The 16,257-nt window shown below is 58.4% G+C and overlaps 1 protein-coding gene across 2 annotated transcripts; it reads left to right on the top strand.

Moving 5' to 3' along the window:
• The first annotated feature begins 342 nt into the window (after positions 1-342).
• Positions 343-11,883, top strand: Mtch1 (mitochondrial carrier 1). 2 transcript variants are annotated; one of them, XM_033766419.1, is made up of 12 exons: positions 343-551; positions 2,136-2,220; positions 4,425-4,531; positions 4,662-4,739; positions 4,878-4,935; positions 5,131-5,182; positions 6,095-6,154; positions 8,306-8,450; positions 9,678-9,725; positions 9,814-9,881; positions 10,045-10,120; positions 11,303-11,883. In XM_033766419.1, the coding sequence occupies exons 2-12, from the start codon at positions 2,151-2,153 to the stop codon at positions 11,372-11,374; spliced, it is 834 nt and encodes a 277-aa protein (XP_033622310.1). In that variant the 5' UTR covers positions 343-551; positions 2,136-2,150; the 3' UTR covers positions 11,375-11,883. The 2 variants fall into 2 exon arrangements, with proteins under 2 accessions (XP_033622310.1, XP_033622309.1); XM_033766418.1 differs by lacking the exon at positions 343-551 and having other exon boundaries at positions 8,306-8,399.
• Positions 11,884-16,257: the final 4,374 nt, after the last annotated feature.

Raw genomic sequence — 16,257 nt, 5'->3', positions numbered from 1 at the left:
AATGGGCATAGCTGAAATCTGGGGTCAGGAGTGGAGGTGACCAGAAATCTGACGGAACGAGGAGTTTCGGTGGGGCAGCGGGGTGCCCGAGAGAGCTGAGCCTGAGAGATTGGGAGCGCCCGGGACAGAAGGTGCTGGCGGAGGCTGGTGTCGTGCAGTCTGGGTGGGACAAGGCCGCTCTCCTGAGAGGCTCCGGACCCACAGCCATCGTGGTCGTAGGTCTGGGAGAGGCGCTGGTGCTTTGCTGAAGCCTGAGTTGAGAAGTGAGGGGGTTCAGGGAGCTGGGATTTTAGGGTGGCAGTGGGAGAGGCTTTGGGGTGGTCTCCGTGTGAAGGAAACGCGGGAGTAGCAGCGTCACCTGGGCAGTGGTTGATTTTGTTTACAAGCTTGGAAAGAATGGAAAGGCGTCTGGAAGAAGAGTAGGGGAAGGGGCCGGGGAGTTAGCTCAGTGGTGCCACCGCCTGCCTGGCAAGCACAAGGTCCCGAGTTCCATTCCCGGTACCAGAAGAAGAACTGAGGAACGGAAGAGCCCGAAGAGTGAGACCTGGAAGGTGGGGGCAGGTGGGGACGGGAGCGCTCGGGGTGAGAGCTTAGCCCGGAGAGCCTGGGTCAGAACAGCATCTTGACAAAGGCAGTTACTGCTTGGGGAGTGTGGGATTTGGGGTTGTGTGGAGTCAGTGCTAACTCAGTGCCTCAGATTTGAAGTTGGCGGCTGCCTCGATGCTGGCATGGGCAGGACCCTGTCGACAATGTGGGGACAGCACTGGCCCACAGGTGAGAGGGCGGGCGCCATCGGCCAGGGAGCCTTGGCTGAGCCCAGAAGTTCAGAAAATGAACTCGGCAGATCTGGAGGCCACAGGGACATGGGGCAGAGGGACACGGGCTAAGGTGACTTTGGAATGAGCGGGACCCCCCCCACACTGCGGTACATGGGCTGGATAGAGACTTGGGGTGAAGGGGATAAAGGGAGCAGGACCTGCACCTTAGAGGATGGAATCTAATCCCCAGCCCCAGAAAGGAAAGGTCTGGTAGGGAGGCCGGCTGCTAGGGTATCTCGCCTCCCCTTTCCCTGTCCTGGGCTGAATTTGCTTTAAGATAGTCCTTGTAACAACGGCTTTATACTTATAATCAGGAATCTGTCACCTGTCTCAATCCAAGAGACAACCTGAACTTTCAAAAGCATTTCCCACATGGGGCGGGGGATTTAGCTCAGTGGCTCTGCTGCAAGGGCCTGAGTTCGATCCCTGGTACAAAAAAAAAATTCCCACAGCCCTGCTAAAGAGCCAGGCCTGGTGGCCCACACCTGCAAGCCGAGCAGGCTGAGGCAGGAGGATCACCTGGGTTCAGGGCCAGTCTGGGCTGCACAGCAAAGTCAAAGCCAGCTTGAACCACATAGCACAACTTGTCAGCCGCTTGCCTGACTAAGGCCAAGAAGAGAGGAAGTCCAGCCTGGGAAAGGGCTCAGAGGCCCCTGATGCAGTCCTCGTGAGGTCCCCCAACCTGGTGCTGTCCCAGCCCCTCTGAGCAGCGCAGCCTGCTCCCTCCCTCCCTGTCCAGGCGCTGGGCTTCCGCACACCTCAGCGCCTACCTGGCACCCGAGGTTGACACCAGAACAGACCTGTGCCTCGGCAGAGCTGCCCTGTGGGTGTGGGTGGGCCGAAGCCTGGCCGAGACCCGTAGGCCCGGGGCGGCCCTTTGTCACAAGGTACGGATGGCAATCGAGGGGCGTTTGTGGGACCGAGGGACAGGAGGGCGGCTGTGGTGGGGCTGCAGCAGCCTCGGTGGAGACTGGGAGCAGCCGGCAGCGTGGCGTGTCGGGCGGTGGCCCTGTTTCGATGCTGCAGCATTGGGAATTAGGTTGGGATGAAGATTTTGGCTGGAGATGAGATTTACTCTGAGAGGAGCACGGGGTTCGAAGTATTTAAAACTAGGGATTTCTACCCAGAACGAGAGGCGGGAGTGCTGAAGAACAGGTGGGCTCGGGTCGGGGTACCCGCTGTTCTTGGGGCGCCGGCTTCATTTCTGGGGCGTTTCGCTGAGGACAGGAACAGCGTGGGATGTGGGAGATGGGGGAGCTGGGGAAGGTGCTGCGCGGGGGCGTCACCGCAGGACTCGCTTTGTCTCTCGCCCCGAAGGTGGGTCACGAGCCGATGCCCCCCACCCTGGGCACCAACGTGCTTGGGCGGAAGGTCCTCTACCTGCCGAGCTTCTTCACCTACGGTGAGTGACGGGGAAGAGGCCGAAGGTGGGAGCAGGCCTTGGGGACCCCCAGGCAGCCCGTGGCAGAGGCGGGAGCGGGTGTGGTGCTGCAGAGAGGGCGGGTCTAGGCCCTGGTCCCCCACCCGTGGGTCCCAGTTGTGCCTCCTGGATGTGTTTCTCACACCTGGTTGTCGCCTCTGTGTCCCCGCCTCACTGCCTGCGCTCGGTGCTGCTCAGCTGTACCCACTGCACCCACCTGCCGGCTCGGGTCAGCACCTCTGCCTCAGGGCTACGTCAGGTCCCCATCCCAGCAGCTGTCCCTGTCACCTTGCTGCCCCCAGTGCACCTGCAGATGCCAGCTGGCCGGGGCCTCTCAGGTCCACCACCAGTGTCCTCCCCACCGGCACCTGTCCAGGGGACGTGGGCGCCTCCTTCATTGCGCCCCTTCTCTCCATGTGTTCGAGGCCAAACGCCGGTCCAGGTTGCGCACACCCTGCCCTCCGCCCTCCTGTGCTGTGGGCCGGCCAGAGCATCCTGTGGGTGACCGGGCGGCCAGTCAGATGCTTGCTGCTCCTCCGGTCTGCGGCCTTCCTTGGGGAGATGTGTGCGCGTCTGTGAGCCTTTGCTTTGATGGCAGCATAGGGGAGGGAAAGGCCCCGCACTGAGCAGCAGAGGGGACCTGGGTGTGAGGTGGCTGCGCAGGGATGGCCAGGCCCTCATCGTGGCTTCTTGTGTGGCCGCCCGTGGTGTGAGGGACTTGAGGCTGGAGCCCGGGCGGTCTCCGTGGCACAGCTACTGCAGAGGGCCAGGGCGGAGCGGCCTTGACCTGCAGGACCTGCAGAGATGCGCAGGGGCCTGGGGCGGGCCTGCCCTGTTCCCAGAAATGTCCTCGGCTGGATGTGATGAGGCACGTGGGGTGCTCTGGACGCCCACTGGGACGGTGTCTGCTTCTCCCTGTGGGTGGAGGCCACCACAGCCGTCGTGACGTTTTAAAAGTTTAGTTTATTTGAGGCAGGGTCTCACTGTGTAGCCCAGGCTGGTCTCAGACTTGTAGTGATTCTCCTGCCTCTGCCTCCTGAGTGCTGGGATGACAGGCGCACTCTGGTGGTCGTGACATTATCTGTGGGGAGAGATGGGCAGATCAGACCGGAAGAGCCAAGTGCTTGCCCAGGGTGTGTCACGTGGCTCCCTTCTGCTGCCCAGGGTCTCCCCTAAACCAGAGCAAACCCCTCCTCTGCTGGCCACTCCGGTGAGTGTCCGGTGCTCTCTCCCCTCCTGCCCCTCCCTTCTAGTGCCTCCATCTCAGGACGCCATGTGTGCAGGTAACTCGTACGCCAGCCCGAGAGCCCCGCTGGTGGTGACTGGTGGTGACTGGGGCCCCGGCAGGGGTGTGGCTTGCTGGCCCATCGCTGCTTCCGCATGGTGCTGGAGAGCTGGTGCAGGGTCTGAGCAGGTTCTGTTGCCTCCCAGGGCACAGGTTTAGGGCGCGCGTTGCCTTCTGGAACGTGTTTCCAAAGCTGATGTGACGGAGCAGTGAGTCTCCTTACGAGGAGCACACGAAGTGGAACTGCTGCCCCGTGGTGGGCTTGAGCTCCTGGCCGCAGCTGGGCAGAGCCCGGGTGCTCCTGGTGCGGCCACCTTCACTGCAGGCGCTAGCTCGGACGGGGCCATGGTGTCTGGTGTGGCCAAGACTGTCCCTGGCCATCCTCCCTTCTGCTCCTCCTCCCCAGGTTTCCAGGACCTCACGCCTTTGTGCACTTTATCCTTTTTTTTTTTTTCACCTAAGAAAGATACAAGCTGAGTCAGGTGTGGTGGTGCACACCTGTGATCCCAGCACTCGGGAGGCTGAGGCAGGAGGATCGCTGTGAGTTTGAGACCAGCCGGGGCTACATAGTGAGTTCCAGGTCAGTCTCAAGTACGTAGTGAGAACCTGTCTCAAAAAAGAAAAGAAAGAAAGAAAGACATAAGCTGCAGAAATTGGTTTTGGGCTGCAGCTCTTACGTTACTGAGTCGAGAACCGTAGCTGGATTTGCTGAGTGGAGTTTTCAAAGCTAAAAAACCAAGTGGGTGTGCTTGTTTGTCAGAAGTGTGTGGAAAGATTCTGCAAAGAGAAGTGGGCGAGGGGACATTGTGGGGTTAGGGTCCGCTCAGGCTGTGTCTGGGCCGCGTGTGCGGGGCTGGGTGCCCTGGGCGGGTGTGACACTGCGGCCTCTGCTTTCTTGCAGCCAAGTACATCGTGCAAGTGGATGGGAAGATCGGGCTGTTCCGGGGCCTGAGCCCCCGCCTCATGTCCAACGCCCTCTCCACCGTGACCCGGGGCAGCATGAAGAGGGTGAGCTGGTGCCTGGCAGGCCCCTGCCCGCTGTCCTGCTGCCCGAGGTGGGCGGGGACACGCTGGGCACTGCCTCCGGCCATCTGGTCCCCTCACTGAGCCTGCTCTGGGTCCTCGGTCCCCGTGCCAGGTCTTCCCCCCAGATGAGATGGAGCAGGCTTCCAACAAGGACGACATGAAGACGTCCCTGAGGAAGGTGGTGAAGGAGGTGGGCGTCTGCCCTGCAGGTCCCTGTGTGTGCCCGGCTGTCGGGGGAGCCCATGGGGATGCTCAGACCAGAGCCGGCCGGGCAGGGCGGGGGTCCCGCGGTGGCCCAGGCTGACGGGCCGCCTCTGCTGTCCTCTAGACGTCCTACGAGATGGTGATGCAGTGCGTGTCCCGCATGCTGGCCCACCCGCTGCATGGTGAGCTGGGGCGGTGGCCGCGGAGGCCTGGACAGTGGGGACCATGGGCCGGGACCTTCCCGGCAGAAAAGGGGGTGCTATGGCGACAGGGGCGAGCCCCTCTCCTGCACTCTGACGGAGGCCTGTTGTGCTGGGCACCGTGGCCGCGTGTCCTAGGCACTGCTGCCAGGTCACCCCACGCCTCTCTCTCCACAGTCATCTCAATGCGCTGCATGGTCCAGTTTGTGGGACGGGAGGCCAAGTACAGGTGGGTAATTCTGGGTCTGCCACAGTGGCCCTGGTGCCCCGGTGCCTGCCCGCCCGGCCAGCTGGGTTCAGGCTCCAGCCCCCTGCTGACCTGTGCCTGTGATGACACCGGGTGGGGCCTGCTGGGCTTTGGAGCCGATGCTCTGCCTAGGACCGAACCGGGTCCCTCCTGCCCCTCAGTGACGCCCCTTGGTTTCTCAAGCTGCTGCAGCACCCAGATTCTAGGTCTTTCTATCCTCTGCCGAGCGCTGTCCTCCAGGTGGGCTCGGAGCACCCTGGTTTAGCCGTACAGCAGATACCCAGTCCAGGCCTGAGGACCGCTGTCCCGACACAGCCTTCCCGGGTCAGTTTTCCACTGTGCCCCGGGGGGCTGCCACCCCAGGAAGCTGGCTAGTGGGAATGTCCACTCCCCAGACTGAACGTGAGGTCGGTGCCTGGCGTGAACCCCAGGGGCCTCGCTTCTGTTCTCAGGGGAGCCCTGGGGCCTGGCGAGGCCGGGCCCCCCATCCTCCCTGCCGCCTCTCCCTTCCCCAGGGCTTTGCACATCTCTGGAGACACTGCAGCTGCCTCTGATCTCTAACTGGCTGCAGTGGCCCCTGCACTGGGCCCAAGCCTCCCCTGGGAGGGCCTTCTGCTGCAGGAATTGGGTTCCTGCCTCGGCCCGGGAAAACGGCTCTGCCCACCACCCCTTCCTGCCCTTCCTGTGGGGTGGGCCTGCACCCGTCTGGGAGGCTGGGTGGCCAGGCTGCTCCTGAACTGCCTCCTGCAGAGAACAGCAGAGCACTGCACCCCACCCCTGCTTTCTCTCCTACCCCTTGGGTTCTCCCCACGGCCCCCCGGGCAGGGGCCGCAGGGCTGGTGTGGGCTCCGATGGTGACCGGTGACCTGGATCCCTCTCTTGCCTCCTTCGCAGCGGTGTGCTGAGCTCCATTGGGAAGATTTTCAAAGAGGAGGGGCTGCTGGGCTTCTTCGTGTACGTGAGTCCCCGCCCCATACTCAGCATGAGTGTGGCTCTCCCCGCAGTGCCCGCCACGCCACGGCTGCTGTCCCCACTGACCAGAGTTCGGCCCCAGCTCCATAGTGGGGCTGAGCGGTGGCAGGGATGGAACCTGTGCCATGGCGCGTGTGTGTCCTGAGATCGGTCCCTGGCAATGAAAACAACTGTCCGGCGCATGGAGCTGGCCGCCCTGCCGGGCCCGCTGTGATGGACAGAGCTGGGCCTCATGAGCCGAGGACCCTCACAGCCCTCAGCTCCACTGCTAGGACGGCCAGGGAATCCGTGCTTTAGCCTATGGGGTGCACACTGGCAGCTCCCGGGCTGACGTCAGCCAGTGCTCTGTCCTGACCAATTAGTTATCGTTGCACTGAAGGTGTCCACGAAGAAACCCAGATTTCTGGCTTTTCTGAAGTCGGAAAATCAGGTCCTGCCAGGCCTATGTTTCTGTAGAGCAGCTGTCAGCTGGGGCCGAGGCTTCGTCCCCCGCAGGGCACAGGGTCCAGTGACCACCAGCCCCGGCCCTCTGGCCCCTCATCTGCTCTGCTTCACCTGTAAAGAGCACTCCCTGTGAAAAGACTGTTGGGAAAGCATAAAGCATAAACAGAACCCCTAGGCCAGCTCGGCGAGGAGGGCTGTGTGGCTTTTTAAGGCCCACGCCGGTGGACAGCGATGCGGACATAGTGGGCCAGAGGCTGGCTGCGTGTTCTCGAGGCTTCGTGCTGCGGCTTTCCAGCTTGCAGATGGGTTTGCTGGTGATCTCTGCTTAGCCAGAAGCCTGTGTGCACGTCGGTGTCCTCGGCAGGAGCTCTTGCTCTCTGGGGACGTGGGCAGTGGCTGGGCATCTCGTGGTTTCACACCTGGCGTCCAGGTGCCTGTGGACAGCACAGGTTGCTGAGGTTGAGAAACCCCGGCCTGTGTACATGTTTGCACACACGTGTGTGCACGGATACAGGTGCGGAGCCTTCCTGATACTCCGGACCTTGAGACGCCACCCGGCGAGCGTGCGTAGGGGGCCTGCGGTGAGGAGGCGCCAGGGCTGCAGGTGCACCCAGAGTTGGATCTGCTGATAATGCCTCACAACCGAGAGAGGTTTTTTTTGTTTTGTTTTTTTGGTACAGGGGATCAAACTCAGGCCCTTGCACTTGCGAGGCAGGCAGTGGAACCGTAGGGTTTTTTTTTAACTCTTCAAATATTTTGTATTTTTAAAGCATTCAGGCTGGATGTGGTGGCTCTCGCCTGTCATCCCAGCACTCTGGGAGGTTGAGGCAGGTGAGCCAGAGTCTACCTCTGCTGGGCAACTTAGCAGGCCTGTCTTGAAATAAAAGCAGTGTGGGGATGTAGCTCAGTGTGAAAAAGCCCTTGGTTAACTTCCCAGAACGGCCCCCCAACTAGTAAAACTCTGAAAACGGCCATCTGCTTCTCTCCAGACAGGCAGACGTTCTTCTCCGAGAGAGCCTGTCAGGGCCCTCCCTTCTCTCTCTCACAAGCACATAGATACATTTTTTGTTGTTATTTTTAGTCTTTTATAACCAAAGCATTCCTTGGCCATTGGTGAGAGTCTCACGATGCCGGGCGCTGCCTCAGCCGCCCTCGGGGTCCGGTGTTGCCCAGGTGCGCCAGGCCCGCCGCTGCCGCCCTGTCGCCTTGGCGCCAGCTGTGCTTTCTCTCGCACCTGGGAGGCAGCCACATCTGGCACCCATCGACTTCTGCAGGCGGTGACCTTAGAATCACAGTGGCAGGCAGCCTGTGCGTCTCACCCACAACGCTCACTCTCCAGGGGACACCACCAGGGCCGGCCAGACAGGTGGCACCGGGGCCTGCTGTCTCTGAAGGTCACCCCTTGCTCCGTGGGCCGGGCTCATGTGGCGTCGCCATTGGCCGCTGCTATAGTCACGGCCTTTCATTTAGCTGCTTACTTACTTCTGGGCGCTAGGGATGGAGCCCAGGCCTTGCACAAGGCAGGCGCATGCTGTGCTTCTGACCCACACCTGGCAGCACAGCCGTGAGTGCTGGGCTTCTGCGCTCCTCTCCCTCCCTGGGCTGTGCCTGGGTAGCGGGGCCCCAGCCTGGCCCGCCTGCCCTGCTTGCCGCTGTGCTGCCCGCTCATGTCCGCTCACTTTCTTGTAGTGGCTTAATCCCCCACCTCCTGGGCGACGTGGTTTTCTTGTGGGGCTGTAACCTGCTGGCCCACTTCATCAATGCCTACCTGGTGGATGACAGCGTGAGTGACTCCCCCGGGGGGCTGGGAAACGACCAGAATCCAGGTTCCCAGGTTGGTTGGAACAAGGACTTGTCCTTCTTTCCGTGTACTCCTGATGCCCGGGGTCTGGGGTGCTCCCGCCCCACGGGTGAGAGGGGCCCCCACTTGTCCCCGGAGTCAGCTCAGGGAAGGTGAGAGTGCACACTGGAACCCAGACCTCCAGGTGCTTGGGCGTGGGTAGCTTTAGAAGAGGAGCCCAAGGAGGGCCCATGGGACAAGACGAGAACCCGAGCGAGGACAGTCATGGTCATTGGGCCTTTGCATAGCAGTTCATGCTCTCAGACCCTTTTGTGAGTCCCAAGACCTTGGGTCCTGGTGCACTGCCCAGGGACCGGGACAGGTACACAGATCAGAGGGAACACGGGCCCCAGAGTCACCCAGCGGGGTCAGGCTGGGTCTCTGCCTGCAGAGTGTGCAGCGGGCTCTCTTGATTTTGTTGGCACTGGTCCGGGCACAGGATGGGCGGAGGCATCCAGGCCACAAGATAAAGGTCAGGGCTGGGACTACTGGTGGCCCAACTCTGATCAGTGAGGATGGCCCAGCCCAGGGGGATCGTGGCGGACGGAGGACTTCTGCCAGCCAGGGTCACTGGCTGTTGGCAGGCTGGTGACCCCAGGTGGGCGTCTGGGCAGCTGTGTGTGGTCCCAGTGGCAGCCTCTGCCCATAGGGGTCTGGCCGGCCTTTGGCTTGGCTGTGTCTGTCCCAGCTTTTCTGGGAGAGTCTGCCTCCCACCTGCGGTGACAATGCCGCAGGCTGTGGGTGGGTAAGCTGCTGCTGTCCCCTGAGCAGGCCTGGGACAGCCGGGGCCTTGGATGGAGGGCACCTCTGGTCTCTGGGTTGCGGTACAGCTGTGTGTCTGGGACTTTGCGGAAGGGCTGCACCTCAGGTGGGAAGGGCGCCCCACAGAACACTGGGCACGGCAGTGCCCATCCTCCCCAGTTAGGGCTGTTTCCTGTGCTGGGCTCAGCTGAACTTCAGGAGTGGGGTCTCAGAGGTGGATGCTTGGTGATGTGGGGTAGCGGGAACCTGGTATCCCTTTGTCTGGGTGCCCAGGAAAAGTCTGTCTCTCCAGAAGTTCCGGGGTCCGTCACTGTGCCAAGCTGTGCACTGTGCTAGGCAGAGCATGCTGCACCCTGGGTCCGAGTCGGGTGGCCCTAAGAGAGGTGCCGTGCGGGGTGGGGCTGGTGACACCTGCGCCCGTGTGCCTGTGGCAAACCGCGCCTCTGTCTGTTTCTTCAGTTCAGCCAGGCCCTGGCCATCCGGAGCTACACCAAGTTTGTGATGGGGGTGAGTTGAGGCTGCGCGGGCCTGGGGCAGCTGGCGGGGCGGGCGCCCGGGCACCCAGCCTGGACACCCACTCGGTGTTGTCATGCAGATTGCGGTGAGCATGCTGACCTACCCCTTCCTGCTGGTGGGAGACCTCATGGCCGTGAACAACTGCGGGTAGGTGTGGCCCTCTGTGCTGTTGGGGACCCCAGCCCAGCCCCCTCCTTCCACTGTCCTTCTGGGCTTCACACCTTTGGGGTGAACCAGTGTCTGGGTGCAGGCAGGCGGCAGCTCCAAGCCACCCGACTGTGTCCTGGGCCCTCACACGCCCTCTCTGCAGGCTGCAGGCTGGGCTCCCCCCGTACTCCCCGGTGTTCAAGTCCTGGATTCACTGCTGGAAGTACCTGAGTGTGCAGGTAAGCAGCCCGAGCAGGAGGACCAGTTCTGTGCCATGTCCTTGGGTCGGAGTGTGACGTGACCCAACTCGGTGGATAGAGGATATGGCCCTTGGCTGAAGGCATTTACGTCTGCACCTTACCTTACTTCAGAAAGCATTTGATGTGGCCACGTCTGGATTTATTTAAAAGTAGGCATCAGGCCGGGCGTGGTGATGCACACCTGTAATCCCAGCACTCTGGAGGCTGAGGCAGGAGGATCGTGGAGAGTTCGAGGCCAGCCTGGGCTGTATAGTGAGCTCAAGGCCAGGCTGAACTACATATATAGTGGGAACCTGCTTACAAAAAACAAAAAGTAAAATGAAGTAAAATTATGCATTAGTGCCAGGTCCCAGCTACTTGGGAGGCTGATGCAGGAGCATCACTTGAGTGGAAAGAGTTCCATTCCAGGCCAGCGTGGGCAACATAGCAAGGCTGTGTCTTCCTATATAAAATGAAAATTATACATCAATATAAGGGTGGTTTGGCCCACATGGAGGTAGCAGGGCCCAGAAACTAAACCTTTTTTTTTGTTTGTTTTGTTTTTTGTTTAACGATATGAAAAAGTTCCTTTGAGAAGTGCAGAGTAAAGGGGTGTGAGTGAATCCAGCTCTGCAGTGTCAACTTGGGCTGAACAAAGATTAAAAACAAAAATAAAAGTACCCACGAGTGTGGGGAATATGCAAACTCCTGCACAACAGCGCAGGGTCTCTTTAGAGCTAAGGTTGCAAGGTGTGTGGTCTGAGCCGTCTGATGAGGTCCAGTTGGGGTGCTGGTGCGTTGGGGCCCAGCAGGTCATGAGATGGAGCAGAGTGGCCTGGGCAGGACGTGGGCCCTGGCTGCTGGGCTCGAGCTGCCTCCTGCCAGCTGCAGCTCTTGGGCTCAGGGCAGGAACCAGATCTGTGCCTGTTCCTGCCTGGATCTGCCCCACGGTCAGGCGAGCCATGGCCTGGGCAGCCCCAGCGCTGCCTGGCACTGGCGTTGAGGAGGGCGGGAGGGCAGAGGGGACAGAGAGGCAGGACCCTCAGGCCCTGGCCGGCCGCTCCTTGGGTTTGACAGGCCAGGCTGCACAGGTGCCGCCGGACCCCCGCCTCTGCGCTCCAGGCACCTCAGGGAGGAGGAGACCTGGCCTCCCCTCCGCCGACCTCTTTTCCTCCCGTCCAGGGCCAGCTCTTCCGGGGCTCCAGCCTGCTTTTCCGTCGCGTGTCGTCAGGGTCGTGCTTTGCCCTGGAGTAACCCGAATCACCTGAGCAGACGGCTCTCGGCCCCACCATCAGCAGCACCCCACACCCTCGCCGGCCTGGCACAGCTCCATTTCTGCCCGAGTGTCTGTCCAGCTGTGGGTCAGGAGGGCCGCCTTAGATCGGGAGGACGTGGGCTGGGTGGGGACTGGGGGAGCGGCCCTTGCTGAGTCCCACAGCTCTGTAACCAGGGCTGTCCTGAGGCCGCTGTCACGTCCAGGCCCTGCCATAGGCTGCCGCTGGGTTCCGCCTCATTTTTCTCAACACTACTTTATGATGTGAGGGCTGCGCTTCTGAATGGGAAATCATGTGACTCAGAACTGTCCCCTCATCTCACGCTTGTCCGTGTGATGGTGACGCCTCGTGATGGGCCCGGTCACCTGTGCATCTGTGTGAATCTGCAGGAATTGGGCAGATCAGTGTCTCTAGTCCTCCCCAGTTCAAAACTTCCTGGTAAGATTGGACCCCATTTCCCTTGAATAAATGTATCGGTGGTGATTTGGAGCTCTGTAGGGAGTCTCCCTGCTGTGAGCGTCTCAGCCCTTCTGTCTCGGTCAGACAAGTAAAGCTGCAGGGCCGGGGCTGCATGGCCTGTGGTGACAACATGAGGCCTGATAGGTTTGGTCCTGGGCAGGTGTCCTGAGGGGCTGGGTGCCCAGGCACTGGCAGCTGGTGCTTAGAGCTCTCGCTGGAAGAACTTTCGGAAAGAGAGCTTTCAGGAAGAGCCCTTCCCAAAGCAGCACTGGCTGAGTGGCTTTGCTGTTGCCGACGTTACTGGTACCAGGGCTGAAGGGGAAGAGGGCTACCTCAGCTCGTGTTTCAGTTCACGGACTGCAGGCTCCCAGGCCGGACGGCAGGGCAGAGGGGCCTGGCGGAGGGGAGCTGCTCACCACATGGCACACAGGAAGCAGAGGGAGGAGGGAGAGGAACCCTCACAGGACCCCAGGACAAGTCAGCTATAACCCGCAGAATCCAGTCACCCTCCAGAAGCCCCGTCTGTGAGCATATGAGGCTTTGGGGGACATCCAGGTATAAACCCTCAGGCACCTTTGGAAAGTGACCTCCAGATTTCAGAGTGGGTGCAGTGGGCACGGTGAAGCTGGCCAAAGGGACCGACCCCCTTCCACGAGCTTCTGCCCAGTACTGCTGGATTCAACACACAGAACTCCCTGTGCTCTGAGGTCCAGCTGGGGCTCTGGTGGTTTCTCTGCTCTGGCTCCTCAGGGGGCCTGGAGACTTTGGCTGTGAATCCCTCACGAGGGGTTCTTGTCCCCCTGGGATCCTCCAGTACACCTCGCAGCTCCGCCTTCCTGGGGGTGAGGGACCACTGACTCGTGGGCAGTTTTACTTGGGGTTTGATGCTGTGTGAGCCATGACAGCGACAGAGCCGCGGAGGTCCCCTCAGACAGCCAAAGTGAGGCAGAGGAGAGCACATGTCAGGATGAGTGTCTGGGCCTCGTGGCCCCATCTTTCGGGGTGCGGGTCTCACGGCCCTGTTGCCGTTCTCTACCCGTCTTCCCACAGCACCGACCACTGTTTGGGGGTTAATGTCTTCATGTTGCTCTACCCTTGAACCCTCTTTTTGCATTACTTCCTGTGGCCCCAGATTCAGGACGCTTGTGTCTCTGAAGCCTGAGAGAAGCAGTCCCCGAAGAGCCCCTCTGAAAGTTGAGGACCCCAGATACTGGAGCGGCTGCCTGGCAGGGCTGCGGTTGGGTTGGACCTTGCTCTCTGCAAATAACACCCGAGGGGTTGCTTTTGGGGTGTCCCCTCTGTTCTGGGAGCTGGGGGTTGGGCTCTGGTCTGAGGTGGGGTGGGGTAGGCTTGGGGACAGAGCAGAGCTGTCAGCAGGCGGAGGGGTGACACAGTGGCAAGGTCCCCATGGGGAGCCAGTCGCTTCCTGCCCTCCTTGGAGAGCTTGTGCTGATGGGCAGAGGTGGCAGGGCCTCTGATGGTAAGGCAGGAGCAGCAGTCTGTGCTGGGTTCCTCTGCAGTCCCTGACCCTGTGCCAGCTCCCAGGTGCTCAGGGGCTACATGGCAGTGCCGGGCACCCTCCCCACCCTGGCTGCCTGCTGTTCCTCCCCCACCCATCTTACTGCCACCTGTACCTTTGTCACAGGGGTCCTGTGCCCTGTGACCTTGAATTCATCCAAAACAACTTCCCCAGCTTCCTGTGCCTGACCTTAGGATCTTCTCAGGTCTCCTGAGGACTGGACAGGCACTCTTGCTTTCCAGCAGGCAGCAGTGCCATCCCAGAACCAGGTCAGAGGTCTGAGGCCCCCATGCCTGAGCACCACCATAGCCCCGACAAAGGGCTCCCCAGAAACGCAGCTGTCCTAACCCTCAAGCACCAGTCAGTGCCCTGCGCTCCTTAGAACAAAGCTCAGAGCCACACGGTCTTCTTAGTAGACAGTAAGGCCTCTGACAACAGTCAGCATCCTTCATGACTAGGAACTGGGGAGCCTTCTTACCAGAGAAGGGGCAACTAGGAAAGGACTCACGTTTAAGGTTAGACCAACAAAGAGAACAGAATAGAATAGAATCTTCCTAAGGCAGAGACAAGATGAGATATCCGCTCTGGTCACTTCTGCCCTACATGGCTGGGTCTAATTAGGGTAATGAGGAGAAGATGAAACAAGCTGAAAACTACAGAAGAGGAGAGAAAACTAGGTGACACGATCTGGTATATGGAAAATCCTAGGGAATCCACTAAAATTTATATAACTAATAAAAGTTCAGTGAGGATACTTGTAGAAAGATTGATAAATTATTTTTATATACTGAGCAATGAAACTAATAAAAAGTTTCACTTACAATAACATCAAATGTAAAATACTGAGCTGGGTGTGGTGGTGCACACCTATAATCCCAGCACTCGGGAGGCTAGTGAGTTCCAGGTCAGTCTCTAGTGAGACCCTGTTTTAAAAAACCAAAAAACCAACCCCCCCAAAAAAAACGGGATTTAGCTCAATGGTTTCACCGCCTGCCTTGCAAGTGTAAGGTCCCAAGTTTGATCCCTGGCACCCCCGCCAAATAAAATACTTAGGAAAAAATTAAGAAAAGAATTGTAAAACTGAAAACTATAAAATGTTGAAAGAAATCAAAGGGCTGAGTAAGTGGTGAGGCATCCCATGTTCATAGATAATTTAACAGGAAGCATGGTGGTACCAACATTATGTAATCCCTACCAAAATCTCAGCTGGCTTGGGAGAAATGTGACAAGCTGATTCTAAAATTCACATGGAGATTCAACAGACTCAGATTAGCCAACCCAGGCTTGAAAAAGAAGAGTTAATCCAGAACCTTAAGTGCAGTGATGCAGACTGCAGTGGCACACGGATGGACTTACAGATCAATGGGACAGAAGTGAGAGTCCAGAAATAAACACATTCATGGTCAACTGGTTTTTCAAGAAGGGTACAAAGACAGTGAGCAAAGAATAATTCTGGTGGGGCATGCCTATATGCGCAGCACTTAGGAGGCTGAGGCAGGAAGCTCACCATGAGTTCAAGGACAGGCTGCACTATGTAGTGAGACCTTGTCTTTGGGGGGGGGGAACTAGAACAATTGGATATTCACAGGCCAAAGAATAAAGTTGGATTCTCAGCTCATATCACAGAAAAAGTAAAAATATAAGGAACAAGACAATGTGAAAACTAAGATCATAAAACTTGGAGGACCAGGGAAATAGACATTTTTATCACCCTGGCTGCACTGGACATTGGATTCTCAGGTGTGACACCAAAACATAAGCAAGAAATAGACATCCAAATTAGAAACTTTTGTATTCAAAGGATATATATATATATATATATATATATATATACACATACATACATACTGAAGAGGGCCAGGTATTTAGCTCAGTGGCCCCACACCTGCCTGGAAAAGCACAAGGTCCTGAGTTTGATCCCCAGTACCACAAAAACAAAACTGAAGACAAGCCACAGAATCAAAGAAAATGACTGTAAATCATATACCTAATAAAGGATTTGTAATGTATAAATAACTTTACAACTCAAGTATAAAAATAAGATGTGAACAGACACATTTCCAAAATATTCTAGTAGCCAGTAAGCACGTGGAAAGATGTTAAGCATCCTTAGCTGTCAGGAGAAAAGCAAATTGAAACCGCGGGAGATAGTGCTTTACACTTGCTAGGGTGCCTGCTGCTTATCCGAAAAATGGACAATAACAGGTGTTGGTGAGGGTACTGACAAGACCCACATAGTTCTGAGAATGTGAAAATGTCTGGTTCCTCTGTAAATTCAAGTTACCACGGGATCCGGAAATTCCACTCAATGAACTGAAAATGTGTTCGTACAAAACCAGCACAGGAATGCTTATGGGCCACACTGCTGCTAGTAAAGCAAGAGTGGAAACAACTCCACTGTCTACCAACTGATGAATGAATATGCCGTGTTCCACAGGATAGAATATGACTCATTAAAAAGCAAGTTCCCATCTGTGCTAGATGGGTGAAAGAGGCAATAAATACATGGTTCACCCAAGCATCAGGGTTGGCAAAGCTCCAGAGACCCTGTTCCTGTGAAAAGGTCCGTCCCACGCCTTGCTCCCTCTGCTGCCCGTGATGGGGTGGGGGCTCCCCTGGGCCGGGTGCAGTCGGGCTGCTGGGCGGCCTCAAAAGCACTTGAGACTCCAGGCTCACACAGGCTTTATTCAGGAGTTGGGCTGCTGCCCTTTCTAGAATCCCACTCGAGTGGGCCTTGTCCCCCACGTCCCCCAAGCCGGGCAGGCAAGGAGCCCCTGGGACCCCCCACCGCGGCCGGGAACGGTCCAGGTGCCCAAAGGGCAGCCTTTGCCTCTCATGTCTCGGGCCGAGACGCTTCTCCGAGGTGCCTGGGCCGTGGGCCCCGC

Source organism: Fukomys damarensis, unplaced genomic scaffold (assembly GCF_012274545.1).
Source record: "Fukomys damarensis isolate Sample0158 unplaced genomic scaffold, DMR_v1.0_HiC HiC_scaffold_20, whole genome shotgun sequence".
Taxonomy (NCBI): Eukaryota; Metazoa; Chordata; class Mammalia; order Rodentia; family Bathyergidae; genus Fukomys; species Fukomys damarensis.
This window is presented reverse-complemented; position numbering and strand designations above follow the sequence as displayed.